The 22275-nt window shown below is 33.0% G+C and overlaps 1 protein-coding gene across 1 annotated transcript in view; it reads left to right on the top strand.

Annotated features, from left to right (window-relative positions):
• Nucleotides 1–11640: 11640 nt before the first annotated feature.
• The window catches only part of LOC149780414 (nose resistant to fluoxetine protein 6-like), a 29858-nt gene continuing 19223 nt past the window's right edge, over nt 11641–22275 (top strand). The window contains exons 1-6 of the mRNA XM_089937337.1: nt 11641–12241; nt 14811–15004; nt 16434–16494; nt 18085–18184; nt 19615–19877; nt 21493–21660. Coding sequence (XP_089793463.1) covers nt 11908–12241; nt 14811–15004; nt 16434–16494; nt 18085–18184; nt 19615–19877; nt 21493–21660 — 1120 coding nt within the window. The 5' untranslated portion in view covers nt 11641–11907. The remainder of the gene's footprint in view (nt 12242–14810; nt 15005–16433; nt 16495–18084; nt 18185–19614; nt 19878–21492; nt 21661–22275) is intronic.

The raw sequence follows: 22275 nt of genomic DNA, 5'->3' as shown, positions 1-22275 counted from the left end.
TTTTTATTAATTATCTAAGCAAGCACTACAACACCTTATATTATATCAAAGCTATATTATATTAACATAGATGGTTATTTTTGTGTCTTGTCCGTTTGGAAGTCGCCGTGGAGCAGAGATCTCAAATTATATTAGAAGGCACATGATCATATCCTCATCAGACTAGATCGTATCGGCCGCCAAGGTGTATTTTTAGGTATTTAACATTACGTGTCTCGGCAGTTCATATTCTGTCATGTGTTGATGTGCTTTTATACCCCAGTCAGTCAATTTAATCATTATATGTCACACTTGGATATATGATATAAGTATTTACATTTAGAATGACTAAACATATATTGTAAAGACAATGTGGTAGACAATGAACACAAAAACCCCACAAATATGTCATGATGGCCTAAATATGTCATAAAAGATATGTGATGGATATTTCTACGTTTCAATATTATATTGATTAGCTTGAAGGTAATGTGTCAATTTGTTGTGTGCAACCGCTAGTGCCGAGTGGAGAGAGAGTTATATATATATATATATATATTGTGCTAAGTCATCGTATGTATAAGCAGTCCTCTAAGTGCTTTAAGATACAATGTCTAATCTTTCGTTGTAGCCTCGGAATTCGCCTTGATATTTGGTGAATCTCGTTTTATTTTGTCTCTCTTATATGTAGATATAACCTTAGCTTAACCTTTCCCAATGACTGTTAGAGTGGCTGATGGGCTGACTCAGTTGGGCCTCCGCTTTTCAATGAAAGTATTGGAATGTTCTTTTCTAAAATGGAGAAAAGTCGGCCATTTAGAGGAAAACGAAACTATCGAAACCAACGTTGAGATAACCACCTGTCTACTTCCCATATTTGTTTATGTAGTCTTTGAAATAATGATTTTACTATCTACTACTACTACTACTAATAATAATAATAATACAGTAGACTCTCGATAATTGGCGGCCTCCGGGACCCAAGGTAAATACCGTAGTTTTTAATATTGATACAATGTGTGATTTTCGTTTACCTTCAAATTCGCTACACCTTTGACGCCCGCAGCCCTAAAAGAAGGCTGATGTTCAATGTAACGCAAAGCTGATTTCAGATCATCCTTCCCCTTGGAGCGCGTTATTTAGGACAAAATCATATCTTCCCCATCCTCCCTTGATCGGAATCATCCTCGTCTTCGTTCTGTACGAATTTAAAGATTTCTGTGTAATCCATGACTTCATTTGCTAGTAAGGAATCACATTTCATCCATTCTTCCAAAACGGTCTCATCCATATCTCCGTTCCGTAACAGCTGCTTAACATGTTGTAACAGATTTTCGTCTCAAGCTTTGCTTCGCATCTCGTTCTCTTCCTTATATTCGATATCGGGTCGGAGTTTTCTACAGGATTTCAAAAAGTTTAAGCTCGCAATTTCAGTTCACGCCTGAGCTGCCATATAAATGACTTGCTTTATGTTGATGGCTATTAAAGATTGCAACATATGAAGATGTTTGTGCTAAAAAATGGACGACACAATTTTCGTTCTTTATATTTTCTTCAAACATTTAATGACACCTTGATCCATTGGTGGCACTAAAAAGGTCACATTGTTTGCACTAAACAAGTGAAAACATTGATTTAATTTTTCATATTTCAAGCACGTCTTAGCACGATGTGAGGGAGTAGTCTCGAGGCAAACAATGACCTGTGGCATATTTATACTTTTCAGATGTCTTTGTAGAAAACTATTCCTGATACAGATCTGCATTGATCCACGCCGATTGCTGGGAACAGTAGTAGATCGGCAAGGTATCGCGAGGAATATATTTGAATGCCTGAGGATTCGCAAATTTACCGATGACGAAAGAGACAACCTGTGATTTATTTTATTTATTCTTGACGTATTGTTGACCCGAAGGATTAGCTCACGCTGGGCCGAGGTAGAGATTACCAATTATTTTTTATAGTCCGTTGGCATTCAAATAGAAACATGCATATTCAAATACAAAAACACACGGAGACACAAAACATTAGCATTGAGGTATACAAAAAAAAAATTGGTACCGTGACACCAGTAGCACGCATAACATTTTTACCAACAGTAGTTAATAGTCAATCCTCGCATCAGTAATATGCTCCTGACATATACGTAGTTGAGTAGGCTGAGTGGTATTAAGGCAATCAAATACTATGCGTATCACCCAGCTACAACCCATAATTTCCAGTCGCAAAGTAAAGCAATAGGCATAACTAATATGTTATGGGCTAATGCATGCATATCCCCGCTTAAACAAAGAGGAACTGTAAAAGCACTTCATTTAAACAATATTATGATCTATATTTCCAATAAAAAGGGAGGTGCAAGATAAATAAAGTTTGGAATAAGAACACAAAAATCAATTTGCTTAAATAAATAAACGAGAAAAGTGGAAAAGAAAAACAAGAAAATATGAAATCTCCACAACAACGCGTAGTTGATGGTTAATAAATCATTGGTAAACAAATAAGGATGCGCATCATGTTTGGAATTGTAGCTAGCCAGCAACGTTTTAACAGTTATTTTTTATATTTACAAATTATCAAATTTTTTATACTAATTGTGAAACTTTTGTTGCACAAACAATAGAAATATGTGTACAAACCTCAGCACAATCATCATAAGGTACAGAATAATTTAAACAAATCATGTTACTCAGGACTTCACTGAAAATTGAGATACAAATTATCTTTTGGTAACTTTTAACCATACGTATGGGATCTATCATTTAGAACTAATCATTGCATGGCTGTCATGGAAAGGATCCAATCTAAATCTTTTCACTGCTTTTGTTTTGACGTACACCCAAGAATTAAATAACTATACAGATTAAATTTTTGAGTGCTTGGAGACCTGTTAATGAGCCTTTGGTTTGCTTTATTTATAAGGAGTATTGTGGCCTCCGAATTTCCGAGTTAGTAGTCTTTTGTACTGCTGTACTACTACTTAGACGTAATACTAGACGTACCTGACGACTATACAGTACAGCCCACTCAGACGTAATACTAGGCTTAGATGAAGACTACATAGTACAGCGCATTAAGACCTAATACTACACGTATATAAAGACTATATTATACAGCTCACTGAGACGTAATACCAGACGTACATGACGACTATACAGTACAGACCACTCAGACGTAATACTAGGCGTAGATGAAGACTACATAGTACAGCGCATTAAGACCTAATACTACACGTATATAAAGACTATATTATACAGCTCAATGAGATGTAATACTAGACGTAGAGAAGACTATATAATACAGCCCACATAGACGTAATTCTAAACGTAGATGAAGACTATATACTACAGCGCACTCAGATGTGATACTAGACGTAGATGAAGACGATATATTACAACCTACTTAAACGTAATACTATACGCAGATGAATACTATATAGTACAGTACACGTAGACGTAATACTATACGCAGATGAATACTATACAGTACAGCCCACTCAGACGTCATACTAGACGTAGATGAAGACTATATAGTACAGCACATTTAGACGTAATGCTCTACGTTTTAAAGAATATATAGTACAGTACACTTAGACGTAATACGAGACATAGATGAAGACCATATGTGATACATTTTACGTATCTAAAAACGAGACAAATGCAATTAACAAATGTGAAATTCTACAAGAAAAAATTGCAGATCATAAATTAGTATTACTTGAAATAGCTATTCCGAACACTATAAAATGGGGACTGGGAGTGTGGAAAATGAACAGTGCTCTCATGCAGAATGATCTGTATGTGAGCACTTTTCGCACATACCTCAAGAGTTTCAAAGGAAAAATAGAATGGGGACATAATGGAAGACTGGGAAACAATCAAAAGTGAAATTAAACGTATTACAAAATATCATAGTAAGACAAACAAACTTCAACAACAATGTCTAAAGGAAAAATATTTAGAAATAATGACATCACTAAGGCTATTAACAAACTTAGATAATAAAATAATCAATAAATGGGAGAAAATTGAAAGAGAGATTACACAGGGAATAAAAATAAAATCAGGGAAATATGAGAATTTATATATAAAAAGGGGAGAGGGTTATACAGAAGAATGACAATTAAAAGAGGAGAAAATAAAAAGATAGAATCAATACAAGAAAACGACATAATCCACCAAAATTAAACATATTTTGGAATATATAATACAATACTACACAAAAATACATGAATCTCTAAATATTAATAAGGAAATAATGAATAATTATATAGAAAAGACTAATTATAAGCAAATTACCACAGAAGATACGGAGAAATGCGAAAACTTTGTCACCGATAAATAAATCTTAGAAGCAATTAATAGCCTTCCAAAAGAGAAATCACCAGGGTCGGACGGCATAATCTCGGACTTCTGTATTACATTGATATACGAATTAGTTGATTGTCTAGAACTATTATATATTATACTGGTAAAAGGGGATATGCCGAAAACACTAAGGGAGGGAATTATTAATTTATTCTATAAAGGGAGACAAAGAATTGATATAAAAGAAACTGGAGACCGATAATCTTGCTAAATAAAGACTATAAAATCTATAGCAAAATCACAACCAATATAATACGAAATTGTTTAAACAAGATCATAGATATAAGCCATAGCTGTGTGTGGGGGGGGGGGAGGGAAGAAATATTACGAATAATACTCTATAAATTAATGAAATAATGAATCTTTTAAATGCTAAAAGAGAAAAGGGAGTAAGGTATCTGTTTGAAGAAGAGACGGCGTTCGATCCAATAGAACATAATTTAAATCATTAGAAACATGTGGCTTCGGTCAAAATTTGATAAACTGGATCAAAGCTATGTATAAAGATATCACCTCTAAAATAACAGTAAATGGAACGCTTACTAAGAAAAGTAATATCAAAAGATCAGTCAGAAAGGGCTGCCCCCTGTCTATACTGCTATGTGTAATAGCAATAGAATCCCATAACATAAATATCAACAAAAACAACAATATTCAGGGAACAAAACTACCAAATTTGTAAAAAGAATTTAAAACTATATTACATGCAGACGACTGCATCAGCTTTACCAAAGATGGATTTTCATTCAAACTGCTACAATATGAATTCGCAGAAGTTGGAAAATCATCTGGTTCAGTGATCAAAGATGATAAAACAAAAATTGTATTAATGGGAAACTGGCGAGGTAATCACCCTGGATTATAGCACTAGGAATTTATTTTGGAATGAACTCTACTCACAAGAACTATTGTGAGTTACTAAGATAGAAACACAAATATAAACTTGGTTGCACACAAGAATTGACCTCATGGACCGAGTACAGTAGCTGAAACCTGCATGTAGAGTCAATTGAATTACATAATGAAGCCATGATTAACAATATAGAAAGGCGAATATTGAGCTTAATCTGGAATAATAAAATCCACTATTTAAAAAATAGCATATATGCAGACCTAAAGACAAAGGAGGATTTAGCCATACCTAATTTAAGCTTAATACAGAAAACTAACATTTTAAATAAGCTTAAATATATACATATATATATATATATATATATATATATATATATATATATATATATATATATATATATATATATATATATATATATATATATACACACACACACACACATATCTAGCGCACTCAGACGTAATACTAGGCGTAGATGAAGACTATATAGGACAGCACATTTAGACGTAATACTAGACGTAGATGAAGAATATATAGTGCAGCTCGCGCAAACGTAATAAAACACGTATATGAAGACTATATAGTACAGCGAACTCAGATGTAATAAAACACGTAGATAAAAGCTATATAGTACAGCGCATTAAGACGTAATACGAGACGTAGACGAAGACTATATAGTGTAGCGCATTAAGACGTAATGCTAGACGTAGAGAAGACTATATCGTACAGCCCACATAGACGTAATACTCAGTGTAGATGAAGACTATATAATACAGCGCATTCAGATGCAATACTAGATGTAGATGAAGGCTATAAAGTACAGCCTACCTAGAAGTAATACTAGACGTACCTGAAGACTATATAATATTATTCGGTCCATTTTGAATGTGGATTTTTCCCATTTAATTCTGTATTATGCCATCCATTATGAATGTGGATTTTTCCCATTTAATTCTGTATTATTCCATCCATTTTGAATGTGGATTTTTCCCATTTAATTCTGTATTATTCAATCCATTTTGAATGTGGATTTTTCAAATTTAATTCTGTATTATTCATTCCATTTTGAATGTGGATACTTCCCATTTTATTCCGTATTATGCCATTAATTTTGAATGTGGATTTTTCCCATTTAATTCTGTATTATTGCATTCATTTTGAATGTAGACTTTTCTCATCTATATCTGTATAATTCCATTAATTTTGAATGTGGATTTTCCCCATTTAATTCTGTAGTATTCGGTCCATATTAAATGTGGATTTTTCCCATTTAATTCTGTATTATTCCATTCATTCTGAATGTGGATTTTCCCCATTTTTTTCTGTATTATGCCATCCGTTATGAATGTGGATATTTCCCATTTAATTCTGTATTTTTCCATCCATTATGAATGTGGATATATCCCATTTAATTCTGTATTAATCCATCCATTATGAATGTGGATATTTCCCGTTTAATTCTGTATTAATCCATCCATTTTGAATGTGATTTTTTTCCCCTTTAATTCTGTAGTATGATATCGATATTGAATGTGGAATTTTCCCATTCAATTATGTATTATTCCATCCATTTTGAAATTGGATTTTATGCCATTTAATTCTGTATTATTCCATTATTTTTGGATGTGGATTTTTCCCATTTAATTCTGCAGTATGATATCGATAATGAATGTGGATTTTTCCCATTTAATTCTGTATTATTCCATCCATTTTGAATGTGGATTTTCCCCATTTAATTCTGTATTATTTCTTCCATTTTAAATGTGGATATTTTTGCCATTTAATTCTGTATTATTCCATTATTTTTGAATGTAGATTTTTCCCTTTCATTTCTGTAGTGTGATATCGATAATGAATGTGGATTTTCCCCATTTAATTCTGTATTATTCCATCCATTTTGAATATGGATTTTTCCCATTTCTTTCTGTATTATTCCATACATTTTAAATGTAGATTTCCCATTCAATTCTGTATTATTCCTTCCATTTTGAATGTGGAGTTTTTGCCATTTAATTCTGTATTATCCATTATTTTTTAATGTGGATGTTCCCCATTTAATTCTGTATTATTCCATCCATTTTTATTGTGGATTTTTCCCATTTAATTCTGCAGTATGATATCGATAATGAATGTGGATTTTTCCCATTTAATTCAGTATTATTCAATTCATTTTGAATGTGGATTTTTCCCATTTAATTCTGTATTTTTCCATCCATTTTGAATAGGAATTTTTCTCATTTAATGCTGTATTTTTCCATCCATCTGAATGTTGATTTTTCCCATTTAATTCTGTATACTTCAATTTATTTTGAATGTGGATTTTTCCCATTTAATTCTGTATTATTCCGTTAATTTTGAATGTGGATTTTTCCCATTTAATTTTGTATTATTCCATCCATTTTGAATGTGGATTTTTCCCATTTAATTTTATATTATTCCATCCATTTTGAATGTGGATGTTTCCCATTTAATTCTGTATTATGCCATTATTGTTGGATGTGGATTTGTCCCTTTTCATTCTGTGGCATGATGTCGATAATGAATGTGAACTTTCCCCATTTAATTCTGTATTTTTCCATCCATTCTGAATGTGGATTTTTCCCATTTAATTCTGTATTATTCCATTAATTTTTAATGTGGATTTTTCCCGTTTAATTCTGTATTATGCCATCCATTATGAATGTGGATATTTCCCATTTAATTCTCTATTAATCCATCCATTTTGAATGTGGATTTTTCTCATTTAATTCTGTATTATTCTATCCATTTTGAATGTTGATTTTTTTCATTTTAATTTTGAAGCATGATATCGATAATGAATGTGGATTGTTTCCATTCAATTATGTATTATTCCATCCATTTTGAATGTGGATTTTTTGCCATTTAATTCTGTATTATTCCATTATTTTTGGATGTGGATTTTTCCCATTTAATTCTGAAGTATGATATCGATAATGAATGTGGATTTTCCCCTTTTATTCTGTACTATTCCATCCATTTTGAATGTGGATTTTTTGGCCATTTAATTCTGTATTCTTCCATTATTTTTGAATGTTGATTTTTCCCTTTGGATTCTCTAGTATGATATAGATAATGAATGTGGATTTTTCCCATTTGATTCTGTATTATTCCGTTAATTTTGAATTGGATTTTTCCCATTTAATTCTGTATTATTCTATCCATTTTGAACGTGGAATTCTCACGTTTAATTCTGTATTATTCCATCCATTTTGAATGTGGATTTTTCCCATTTAATTGTGTATAATTCCATTCATTTCGGATGTGGATTTTCCCCCTTTAATTCTGTATTATTCCATTGACTTTGAATGTGGGTTTTTCCCTTTTAATTCTGTAATATGCCAGTTAGAATGAATTTGGATTTTCCCAATTTAATTCTGTATTTTTCCATCCATTCTGAATGTGTATTCTTCCCATTTAATTCTGTATTATTCCGTTAACTTTGAATGTGGATTTTCCCCATTTAATTCTGTATTATTCTAGTCATGTTGAATGTGGACTTTTCCCTTTTAATTCTGTATTATTCTATGCATTTTGAATGTGGATTTTTCCCATTTAATTCTATATTATTCGATTCATTTTGAATGTCGATTTTTCCCATTTATTTCTGTATTATTCTATCTATTTTGAATGTGGATTTTCCCCATTTAATTCTGAATAATTCCATTCATTTTGACTGTGGATATTCCCCATTTAATTCTGTATTATTGCATTCGTTATGGATGTGTATTTTTCCCATTTAATTCTGTATAATTCCATTCATTTTGGATGTGGATTTTCCCCCTTTAATTCTGTATTATTCCATCGATTTTTAATGTGGATTTTCCCCATTTAATTCTGTATTATGCCATTTAGAATGAATGTGGATTTTCCCCATTTAATTCTGTATTATGCCATCCATTTTGAATGTGGATTTTTCTAAAGCTAATATAGCTGAATATACCTCCTACCGACTTCAATAATGGAAATCTTCAATTTGATAAGAAAGTGTACAGAACTTAGTCAATTCATCAATCAATAAATGATAAATGAACTGGATAAGTTCTGAGCATCATTTATATCATCTGTGATTTTCGTTTTTTGAATCGGAGGTGAGTACAAACAAACTGGAAAGTATATTCAGATTATAGGTGTCCCGATTAAAGAGTGTGTTCATTCAGACCTCTCGCGCGGCTGAAGATATAACAAATTTTGACCAAAGCGTCTTCTGTCGCTAATATAAATGAAGCATTATATCAGACCCTAGCTTGGACGCTACATGAAAATCTGGTTAATAGAAGAATAGAGAAAAAAGATCCTTTTTTCCCCCCTGCAGGTCCCACACCAATTCGGCATGCCTATGTCATTTTCTGGTAACTAGCACAATCTGTATCTCATAATTTGTTAGCCAGTGTCTTCATTCACACAAGAGTGAAATTATTCTCATAACGATCAGCTTCGAAAATTTCCTATCAACAGCAGTGATTGGTTGGTTAAATGAATGTGATATAGTGCGTATGTATGCCATTCATTCAGCAGATAACACGCTGTAAATTTGAAAGGGTCATTTTGTAGGTCATTCTAGCGTTTGGAATTGGGACAGGGTCATTTTCTAGCTTATGAGCTACTTTAAGGTTGGGTTTAATTAGAACTCAATTTAGAAACATTTAACGACGATTGTAGCTGCACAAAATACAAGGTTTTTTGTCATTGTTTAGTTGTTAAGTTTATCATTATCTCATTTGTTAGATTCAAGTTTTCATTGTGATACAGTTATCAACAATCAGCTTTGAAATATTGCAAATTTATTTGAAATTCTGGTCATGAAAGCATTGTAAACTGTGTTGTGTTCCACAATTATGAACGTGACTGTTTTATAACGGCTAACATTAAACAATATTTGATCACAACAATAAATAATGGTTGAGGAAAGTGAATAAAAAACCGTATATATTTCTGAACTATTAACAGTTCGAAACAATGTAGCTCTTAATATCAATAACGTTTGATTCCATTCACTGAAAAATCAAATTTTCAAAAGTTTCAGAATGCATGAGTATACTAATCAGCTTGAGGTACAAATGGGTGTAGATGACGAAACAAACGTTTCATTTTATATTCGAATATTACACGATGAAAAAAGAAAATATTTCGTGTCAAATTTGATATAAACAAAGGTGTGTCCAAGTTTATACATAAGGTAGCGAATCATGGTTCCTTTTATTTTTTTGGTTTCCTGAAAATGATCTGTCAAAAAGTATCAACTTCATGTCCATATAGACAACACTTTTGCTGAACATACAAAACTGACACGAAGATGACGTTCATTTTACAAAAGCTCCGGAAGAAAGTTCATATATAGAAGATACAAAGCAAAACAAAAGAAGTATACACGTTTATAAAATTATACACTTAGGTAAATCGATTAGCAATATAAATAAATAATTCATTGCTTTTGTTATATATATATATATATATATATATATATATATATATATATATATATATATATATATATATATATATATATATATATATATATATGTATATATATATATATATATATATATATATATATATATATATATATATATATATATATATATATATCAAAAGCAATGAATTATTTATTTTTTCTGATAGATTGGCCGTTTTTAATATAAGCTTTAAGCAATCGAAAATTAAAATATAGATCAACATTAAAAGATCAATTGACTTTTTTGGTTATGTTTCAACAGAAGTCCAGCAAGATCGCAAAGGGCATGACCGTTAAAATGGCCAATATAATTAATGTAAGCATGCAGAAAGCACATTACGTTTGTAACATGAAGAAATTTTGATTTCATGGCAATTGTTTATTTTATTTATCCATATTGTTTGTCTTGCATATATTATGAAAAGGAAGATGAACTTGAATGAGTAATCGTTTCTCTGTGCAAGAACTAAATATATTACAATTTGTTGTACATTAGATTGCCCAAGAATTGTCTAGAGTAAAACAAAGGCATGCGCACGTCAGACAGGAAGTCAATATGTAAACTTACGATACTATTAAATTAGCATCAAATGAATACTACAAAATTTAAAGAGAGAGAGAGAGATGATTTAAAGACGTATGGTCCTGTTTACTAGTGCAGTGTATGTCATTTTATTTAAGTCGTGCCAGTATTGGTTTTTAGGAGGTCATCTTGACAATCCCTTTCTATAACGTACGGGGGCCTGAATAATTTCTATTTATAGACTCGCACACTAACGTTTAACGTTTCGATATCTCGCGTAATGATTAGATATTTACACAGTGATGATGGTGTTATGCAAACACCCATATCTATGTGGTCATTCTTTGGTCATGTACTCTGGTTCGTATCTTGATATACTTTGGCATTACTATTTGGGATGATAATGGGGTTTCTGTGTTTTCAAGTACAGCCTTTATTCATCTTTGAACTATGTTGCAAGACATTAACGAGGGCATTGCTGTAGTCAAGTCGATAAGTTAAATATATGCATATCTACTTAGGTGTCATGTATGGTGATTACATCATGTCCATGTGATTGTAGCAAGATAAAAGGTACTTCAAAAATCAGGACTCGCACTCAGCGGTAGTCAATAATAGAAGTCAGACCCGGTTTAACGGCCTCCGTGTTTCGCAGAAATTTGTTGTTGTACTCACATTGTAGAATAAAGGTCGAAGATCTTAATTTTGAATAATGAATCTTCAAATACGACCTCTTTTTGTATTGTTGCTAGGATTCTTTTATCAGACGTATAGTCATGATACTCTTATTACGGAAGATTTCACTAAACTCCACAAGGAATTCCAGAAGTTAAAACTTGTACTAGAATCCATAGTAACGGACGGTTCTCTTTTGACCGAGATGATCGCATTTCCTGCCACGATAGTGGTACGTAAAGACACTAACCTTAAGACAGACGGTTCGAGAGAGGGCGCATCACCTGGTTACAATGTGAGTGACACTTGTCTTAACCACACAACAATTTTGACTGAAGCTTTAAAGAGAAAAGAGGAATGGGCCATTCGATGTAAGTACCGCTAATTGTATTTGTCCGACAGAAGAGTTACTCATGACACGGGTTCGACTGTCGTCTGTAAATAATAATAATACCATGTAATATATTTGGTGTCATTCTTTATAAATTTACTTCATATTATTATGCATCATTATAATATTGCTATTATGGCGGAACAATGTTAACGTCCATTATGATATTGATTTTCTTAAGATTTTACTTTACCGAACAACATTTTGCTCCAACGGAAAACAATTACTGCAACCATCACTGAGGCACGGTAATCTGCAGTTTATCCACAACAAGTAAGATAGCCACAGTTCCCTCTCGTTTATTTTCATTACACGATTTTGTTATCCATTAATAAAGCCACAATCGAAAGACCATGTTTATTACTAATACTGTTTTTATTCATAATGCTGTTCTCTTAGTCTGATTTTGCCGCTAACCTTCGTCACGTCCTTTAAAATCTGTTAAAAGATAACAGGTATAACGATTTTATATCTAAACAACAAATATTAATTCGTTTAGTTTTGGTCCATTGTGTTATTCCGCAAATAACTGAAACTTTGTCATATATGTCTAATGCTATAAAGTGCTTAGAGCTTCTAAATATTAGGCGCTATACAAAGTCATAATTATTATTATTATTATTATTATTATTATATGCCATGTACTTGTGAATCGCATTTTATAGAGAGAAAGTTTAACAAATTTATAGATCTGAGTTGAATGTTACCTGAAAGGTAATACCGTGCAGAAGAAGTTTATGTAAATATTATTGCCCAAGGATATATTATAGCCATTGATCCTGCTGGGTCTGGACAGGAATTGCACTTTTATTATGATTGCGGCATGCTACTACTTGTGTATGTGTGATTTAGATTTTTAACGTTACGATGTCTGCAGTGTGGCAGTTTAGAGTGATGTCTAGCACCGGGGCATCATACCGCGAACATGTAGCATGATGTCCCACCCAGTCATATTATCCTAACACCAGGCCGACCAGTCCTGACACTAACCTCTTAGTGCTGAGCGCATAGTGAGGCAGCTGTTAGCACCGTGTTTGTAAGTCTTTGGTATGACTCGGCCGGGGTTCAAACCCATGACCTCCCGCATCCGAGGCGGACGCTCTAACCACTAATTATTAAGGGTTGCTTTGAGCGGAACTCGAGGACATTTGTCTGGCTACAAGCGTGGCACGTTAACCCCCGACGGTGTCCTTGTATAAAACACGAAAACAAGGTTTTTGATCCGACTACAATATTCGTGCTGCTCTTCTCTCCCTCATATCCACAATCTTGCTCAAGAACTATCAAGAAGTATGTTCTTGTGTCGAGAACCCACATCACTTATGAGGTATTGAAAGACAAGAAGAAAGATGATGGATTATGACAAACATTGATCCGCCATGTCTTTTTGAATCCGCGATAAACTAAAGTTGTTAGGGTGAGCACACTCAGGAACATTCGAGAACATTTTGTAATTGGGTTAATTGCCACAATAGGTGGACCGTAATAGTCTGGCTCAGATTTGTAAACAAAAGAAGCTAATTAGATCCCAATCAGTCCCCCCCCCCCCCCCGTAGCACGTCCAAAATAAACGTAAATACATTACTGATTAGTTTATTGTAAACAATTAATTATTCCTGTAGAAATGCTGATTTGATTCAACTGTACACAGTGTTTGCCCTAAGGTAAATAAAACCCACGGAGTTGAGAAACATGCATGCGTATACTTCGGTATCTGAAATAAATTATTTTGCTGGTGTTATTGTTGTTTATGGTGGGAAACATCCACAATTTATTGCTCTGTTTATCTTTTCTTGCATATTTAAGGATGACGGGTAATAATGACGTGCCCTGCTTTGCCAGGTTTAATATTCAATGTGTCAGATAAATACTTACTCGCTTATATGTTTCGAAGTAGAGACCTTCAGTTATCATTCACATCTAAAATGATACAGAATAACATTGTCTAATGTCAAATGTTGGAAGTGTAAATATCACGAGAGAGAGAGAGAGAGAGAGAGAGAGATGGGTCGAGGAATGTTATAAAATAATCATATGTGGATGGGCATGTTATATTGTTTGAAAACAGTCGAACGAATGAGTCTGATTACAGTACGTATGTATGCCATTCATTCAGCATGTAACACGCTGTGAATTTGAAAGGGTCATTTTGCAGGTCATTCTAGCGGTGGCAATTGGGAGGGGTCATTTTGTAGGTCATTCTAGCGTTGGGAATTGCGAGTGGTCATTTTCTAGCTTATCAGCTACTTTAAGATTGGGTTTAATTAGAACTCAGTTTAGAAAACGTTTAACGACGAGTGTAGCTACTACTGAGAGAGGCAGAGGGAATTAAAAGCATTGCTATGTGGCTGTTGTTTATGACAGATTGTTCTTGAAATGCAGGATGTGCTAAGTAATAACAGACGGAGAGCATCACCTGTGGATGTGTAGCTCATATTGTTAGAAACAAATGATGAATATATTAAATTATAGGATTATATTAAATTCTATATACGTCATTATTAGACCTAAAGTTTTCTAACACGATTTTAATCTTTTTTTCTCACCAGTTTTCGATGCCCTAGGAAAGATTGAGAGTGGAATACTTGACGGAAACTTTATTTGGCCAGGTTCATACGATGAATGTATCAATACACAGGCTATTGTGTATGTGGACCCAGCCACCAAAGCAGGGCCGAGCTATCCTTATATGGGTCAATACTGCAAGGCATCCGTACCGCTTTCAGTCTCGCAAAGTGTCACGGTCAGTAAATTATTTGAAATTCGATACATCGACTTAGTTTTGGTTTGGCTCTAGCTTGGTATTATATTGTTTTGGTGATCATCTACATAATCTCCAAAATCACAACCATCATCATCATCATCGACAACAACAATAGTAATTGTAGAAACAATAACGAGAGATGTACGACTACCACTACTATCATATAAACCCTCCCGAATACGTCTGTAATAAGAACCTGAAATTTGAAAAAAAATAGACATGGCTAGTTTGAATACCGTAATAGACATGGTTAGTTTGAATACCGTAATAGACATGGCTAGTTTGAATACCGTAATAGACATGGCTAGTTTGAATACCGTAATAGACATGGCTAGTTTGAATACCGTAATAGACATGGCTAGTTTGAATACCGTAATCTACATGGTTAGTTTGAATACCGTAATAGACATGGTTAGTTTGAATACCGTAATAGACATGGTTAGTGTGAATACCGTAATAGACATGGTTAGTTTGAATACCGTAATAGACATGGCTAGTTTGAATACCGTAATAGACATGGTTAGTTTGAATACCGTAATAGACATGGCTAGTTTGAATACCGTAATAGACATGGTTAGTTTGAATACCGTAATAGACATGGCTAGTTTGAATACCGTAATAGACATGGTTAGTTTGAATACCGTAATAGACATGGCTAGTTTGAATACCGTAATAGACATGGTTAGTTTGAATACCGTAATAGACATGGTTAGTTTGAATACCGTAATAGACATGGCTAGTTTGAATACCGTAATAGACATGGCTAGTTTGAATACCGTAATAGACATGGCTAGTTTGAATACCGTAATAGACATGGTTAGTTTGAATACCGTAATAGACATGGCTAGTTTGAATACCGTAATCTACATGGTTAGTTTGAATACCGTAATAGACATGGCTAGTTTGAATACCGTAATAGACATGGTTAGTTTGAATACCGTAATAGACATGGTTAGTTTGAATACCGTAATAGACATGGCTAGTTTGAATACCGTAATAGACATGGTTAGTTTGAATACCGTAATAGACATGGCTAGTTTGAATACCGTAATAGACATGGTTAGTTTGAATACCGTAATAGACATGGCTAGTTTGAATACCGTAATAGACATGGCTAGTTTGAATACCGTAATAGACATGGCTAGTTTGAATACCGTAATAGACATGGCTAGTTTGAATACCGTAATAGACATGGCTAGTTTGAATACCGTAATAGACATGGTTAGTTTGAATACCGTAATGACTCAATCTGAATCTTAATTATTGTCGTTGAAACAGTTTTGTATATAAAGTTTTAATTAAAATTTAAATAATTACATCTAAATTTTGCTTCCAGATTTCACAAGTATTGTCTACAAAGAAATGAATTTTGATATTGCAATTATTTGCTGGTACCTCTGTCTTGTAGGTTGGTATATGTCTGCCAGAAACATGTAATGACGATGATGCTGCTGCTCTTATTAGAAAAGGTAAAAATAATACCATAAGATACCGAGCATGTAACTATTTTTAAACCAAATTTCAATTTTCGTGGTTTTGTGAGTAAATGACATTTTCCTCTGTTCTATATTCGTCAGTTGAGATCGGATTTGAACGGTTTCCTTAGATGGATTATCGATTTAGACCGGAGTCCATTGGTGTTCTCAGATGGAATTTTATTCATTGGGCATTTATGTTCATGGGTTTGAACGAAGTCCACGAAATTGTTTACCTCACTATATCTAGTGCATTCATAATTGCCATTCATATTTACCAATTACACATACAATGGTTACACATAATTTTGAAGAATTCGTACGCACACACGAACCTGTTTGTGCTTAGAAGTGATCTCAAAAGGTGAAATTATTCAGCCCTATTTGACAAAAATGAACGAACGAAGAACACAAACACTTTTGCCCGCACTCCCACATACCCTCAATGCTAACAAAGAAAAAAAAAGAAAAAAGAATGACACCTCCCGAAAAGAAATAAAAAGCCAGAAAAACCTACTAGAAAAAAAATCCTAGAAACATACAAAACGGAACGAACTCCAACGTGGTCCTTGCTCACGCGTGTAATCAAGATAAAATTGTAATATGAAGGAAGCAGTTATTATTTTGAGTTTCCATGTAACAAGGATGATGGTGCTATACACGCTTTAATAGTGACATGACATTATAATGAGGAAATTAAATAAACCAGAACATGTCAGTTTTAGACAGCAATGAGAAAATTAAATAAACCAGAACATGTCAGTTTTAGACAGCACAACAACAAAAGTTCTGTTTTTTTTAGAATTGAATACTTTGGGTTGAATGGAATGAATTCATCAATTAATAATTTATTTTATTCAATATTTATGGTTTATTGCTCAAGGTAAAAAAAAAGGTTATACGCTGATTTATATATGCATTATAGCAGAAAAAGTAAGAGAGAGTAATGCATATCATCAGTAATAGTCACATCATTTTAGCAAACTTACGTTGCTATATAAAGCCTAATCTACAATAAATGTCCCATTCCAGGAACAAAGCAAATGAACATAATTATACCATATCACTATTTAGACTATCCATAATGCTCCACCCTACTCCACTCACAAACACAGTACATACACCACCGGGTTGATATGTAAATATATATATATATATATATATATATATATATATATATATATATATATATTTGTATCTGATCTCTCTCTATCTATATCTCTCTCTCTCTCTCTCTCTCTCTCTCTCTATATATATATATATATATAGTAGTTTTCGTATCTGATATCTTCATATAGTGTACCCTGAAACTTGCAAATAAGGTATATATGTATATCATGTGTGAGAAAAACATATTTAATAGATTTCCTTTTCATGTCAGATTATTTCATGTAGTGTTCCTCTAGCATTGCAAATACAAGCGGGGTCATATGTGTCTTTGAGCACCCACTAATTTAAGATATGTAGGTTGTACTTTTAAATGTCTTTGTTAATGCAGTAAACCTCTTATGTTGTTAAAATAAACCATTGAATCATACTTTTCAGACATAAAAAACCGGGTGTTGTTTCCTTTCTGTCTTTAAGCTCTTAGCCTGTTACCTTTGAATGGCACTGCAAACATAAACCCTACTGTCCAATGTCAGGAAAGAGATAGAGTGTTTGATGGTCGAGCCACAACTGTGACGTAAGTACATGATACATATTTAAGGGTCAAACGTCGAAACCTCTCGGTCAATAGTGTGTTGAAATTAAAGTATGAATTATGACTGGATAATAGGTCTAACATTATTTCACAACCATATCAAATAAGAAATGCGAGGAAATCCCTTTTGATAAATCTCTTGATGTAATGATATGCGAGGAAAACCCCTTTTGATAAATCTCTTGATGTAATGATATGCGAGGAAAACCCCTTTTGATAAATCTCTTGATGTAATGATATGCGAGGAAAACCCCTTTTGATAAATCTCTTGATGTAATGATATGCGAGGAAAACCTCTTTTGATAAATCTCTTGATGTAATGATATGCGAGGAAAACCCCTTTTGATAAATCTCTTGATGTAATGATATGCGAGGAAAACCCCTTTTGATAAATCTCTTAATGTAATGATATGCGAGCTAATTAACCCCAGCCTATCGGCTTGTTAATTAATTTGAGTGGTGGTCAGTTAAGTATTACATTTTATGAGATAATAGCTACGCTGGCCTCTTGTAAGACTGGTGGAAAGGACAAACTTGTGTAATATTGATTGTTAACATGATGTCCACGGTCTAGTACTTCCGTAGTATGTTAAATGTTTATGGTTTTTGTTTTAAAAGGTTATGTTCGACAATGCGAGTTCTGATAGTACGTGACATAAAAATAAATTTAGTTGTTTTTGATGATGCCTGTATTTCAAAGGAGAATAAATGGAAAATGTGTCAGTCGATTTATATACACAACCTTAAATTACATGATATATGTTACCTGTAAGCGATATTTAAAATGTCAGCACATGCGTAAACTTATGTGACATGTAATTAGCTTACAAATGAGGGAAAGGACCTAATTTTCCTTTGCAAGTTAGACAACATTTTATCAATATGGTCAGAAATATTTGCAAAAGCACAAACACGTCAGGACTGCTCATGGATATTCTTAGTAGCACTGATATGCTCATTAGGACTGTTATAAAGTAGCTTACGTGAACAATAGGATTATATAATTATGATACATTTCGTGACTTACCTTATGATGGGAACAAAACAGCCTCCGATAAAATATTTTAATTAAGCATGCACTATACGATAATGCTCAATACTAGTATATGTTATTGTGTTAAAAAATGAAATATTTCTCAAATGAGATTGGACTCGAATTTCAATTTGTGAATTTAAGCATATGCTTACATATGAGATGTTTCTCCTATTAGCGTGTATGAATTCAATGTACGTATTGTACACCAGACATGCCACTCATATATAAATGCTTGAATTCAAGCACATTTGACATATCTGCTGTTCAAAATACGTTCAATTTATCTTGTCGAATACCTTTGAAGTTGACGCTGTGTTTTCTGCTTAGACATTTGAAACAAGATATAAATTGTTAAATTGTCCCTATTTAATTCTAGCATTATTGCATCCATCATTGCGGCCATCATTGTACTGGGAACTGCATATGACGTCATAAATAGACTGTTTGAAAGTTTTGCTACTGACACCAAGATGGCGCAGTTCAACGAATCTCTTCCTATCACAAAAAACACTCACAGCAATGGCATGGACTGCGAGAATGCAGATGTCCACGATAAGACTCATCTCCTATCTAGAACAAAATACGCTGAGTATGAATCTGTAGATAGATATAACCCAGCTGAGAGACATGCCATGGTTGGTAAGTCAACGGGTCCCTGTTTTCATCCATATCATGTCTGATACATATTCATTGTTCCTGTCCTTCTTTAACAAAGAATTCCATCAATCTGACCATGTCGGCATCTCCATCTTCCTAACTTTCGCACAGTTTCTTCCATTAAGATATCTTTACAATTTATATCGAGATTACTTTTTGAATAAAAAGACTGCCAGTCACCTGTGTTTGTTTTACATAGGGATATTACATCAGCTTTTAAAACGGCTTTTCTTATACATAGGACTATTCCATTAACATTTTCAAATGGTTTTTGATATACATATGACTATTCCATTAACATTTTCAAACGGTTTTTGATATACATAGGAGTATTTCATTACCATTTTCAAACGGTTTTTGTTATACATAGGAATATACCATTAACATTTTCAAACGGTTTTTGATATACATAGGACTATTCCATTAACATTTTCAAACGGTTTTTGATATACATAGGACTATTCCATTAACATTTTCAAACGGTTTTTGATATACATAGGACTATTCCATTAACATTTTCAAACGGTTTTTGATAGACACAGGACTATTCCATTAACATTTTCAAACGGTTTTTGATATACTTAGGACTATTCCATTCACATTTATAACGGTTTTTCATATACATAGGACTATTCCATTAACATTTTCACGGTTTGTTTTATATACATAGGACTATTCCATTCACATTTATAACGGTTTTTCATATACATAGGACTATGCCATTAACATTTTCAAACGGTTTTTGATAGACATAGGACTATTCCATTAACATTTTCAAACTTTTTTTTATATACATAGGACTATTCCATTCACATTTATAACGGTTTTTTATATACATAGGACTATTCCATTCATATTTATAACGGTTTATTTTATATACATAGGACTATTCCATTAACATTTTCACGGTTTGTTTTATATACATAGGACTATTCCATTCACATTTATAACGGTTTTTCATATACATAGGACTATTCCATTCACATTTATAACGGTTTTTCATATACATAGGACTATTCCATTTGATATCTTGTACTGATCATGCCTAAGCCTAATAACAATAAAAATGCTGAGTAGACGAATCTAACGAATATATTCATAATCATCCTAGCTGATGTATGGAAGTAGTTTCACTGAGATATTTTAATCTTATTTGCATGGAATACTATGTTTATTGTAAACATATTTTCTTTACGCTTTGTTTAATGCAAAATAAAAACGTTGTAGCTTTGATTTCATGAATCATTTATCATTATAAAAACAACGTGGAATGCAATCGTAGCTTTCATATATCTTGGACTGAGTAGAGACTTCATGCGTATGTAACAGTGTGAATACTCAGGCAATATTGTACCGAGGAAAAGTTTGATAAAGATAATAAAGGTTACATCAATTTTATTAAGGGTGCAAATTGATATATGTATTGCAGTGCAAATCTTGTTTTAATACCGTTCTGCTAATATAACGGCTTACCTGTAAGATTAAAGAAGAACAGTCATATCACTTATCAATGATAATAATAATAATAATAATAATAATAATAATAATAATAATGTTAAAATGGTGCAGTTAATGATATTTTTTATATTTTGTACAGCTCTCGTCGTCCAAATATTGCTGGCTTTTTCCATGTACAGCAATGCAGTTAAAATCCTCAGCACAAAGCAAGCAGCCGGGAGTCTGACTGCTGTGAATGGGATCCGCTGTCTTAGCATGTTTTGGGTCATCCTAGGTCACACATACGTCTTCGGACTTGGATTTGTCTGTGCGTGTTTTATAATTTAGTTTTTAGATATTTTATTTATATATATTATTTTTTCGAATTTTGAAAGTGCCGATTAGTACCTTTGAAACAATATGAATTTTGAAACTGTCATAATTCATTTGAAGAGTACGATCACTTTAAGACAAGGCAGGGACAATGCTCACATGAAAGTGTCAAGCAAGGGGCTTTTAAGACGTAATCTCATTTGTGTAACTTCAGATACTACACGGCTGTTATAAACGTAATGGAGGCCAATACAATGATAACATATTTTGAGGACTACAATCAGATGTCCCTAGTCGAGTAGGATGCCCTCTCTTAAAAATCGCTTGATCCTCGGATCGAATCAAACTCCACAAGAAGCCATACATCTGAATAAATAATCCTACAAAATGGAGATAAAACTGCTGAAAATGATGAATACATGACGAGAAGAGTAAAACTTTGTATTGATAACAAGGCAGGGTTCACTTGAGATTGATACCGTTATTACACGTATAATCTCCTTTGGATATTATGTACACGTCCAAACGATAATCAAATATTCAGATGTAACATGTGTCATATCTTGTTTCTTCCCCCAGTACTCTTGATTTTACAACTGTTTGGCAGTAC

Source organism: Sinohyriopsis cumingii, chromosome 16 (assembly GCF_028554795.1).
Source record: "Sinohyriopsis cumingii isolate HCF-2022 chromosome 16, ASM2855479v2, whole genome shotgun sequence".
Lineage (NCBI taxonomy): Eukaryota > Metazoa > Mollusca > Bivalvia > Unionida > Unionidae > Sinohyriopsis > Sinohyriopsis cumingii.
Note: the sequence above shows the minus strand (reverse complement) of the source record. Positions and strands in the feature narration are given on the sequence as shown.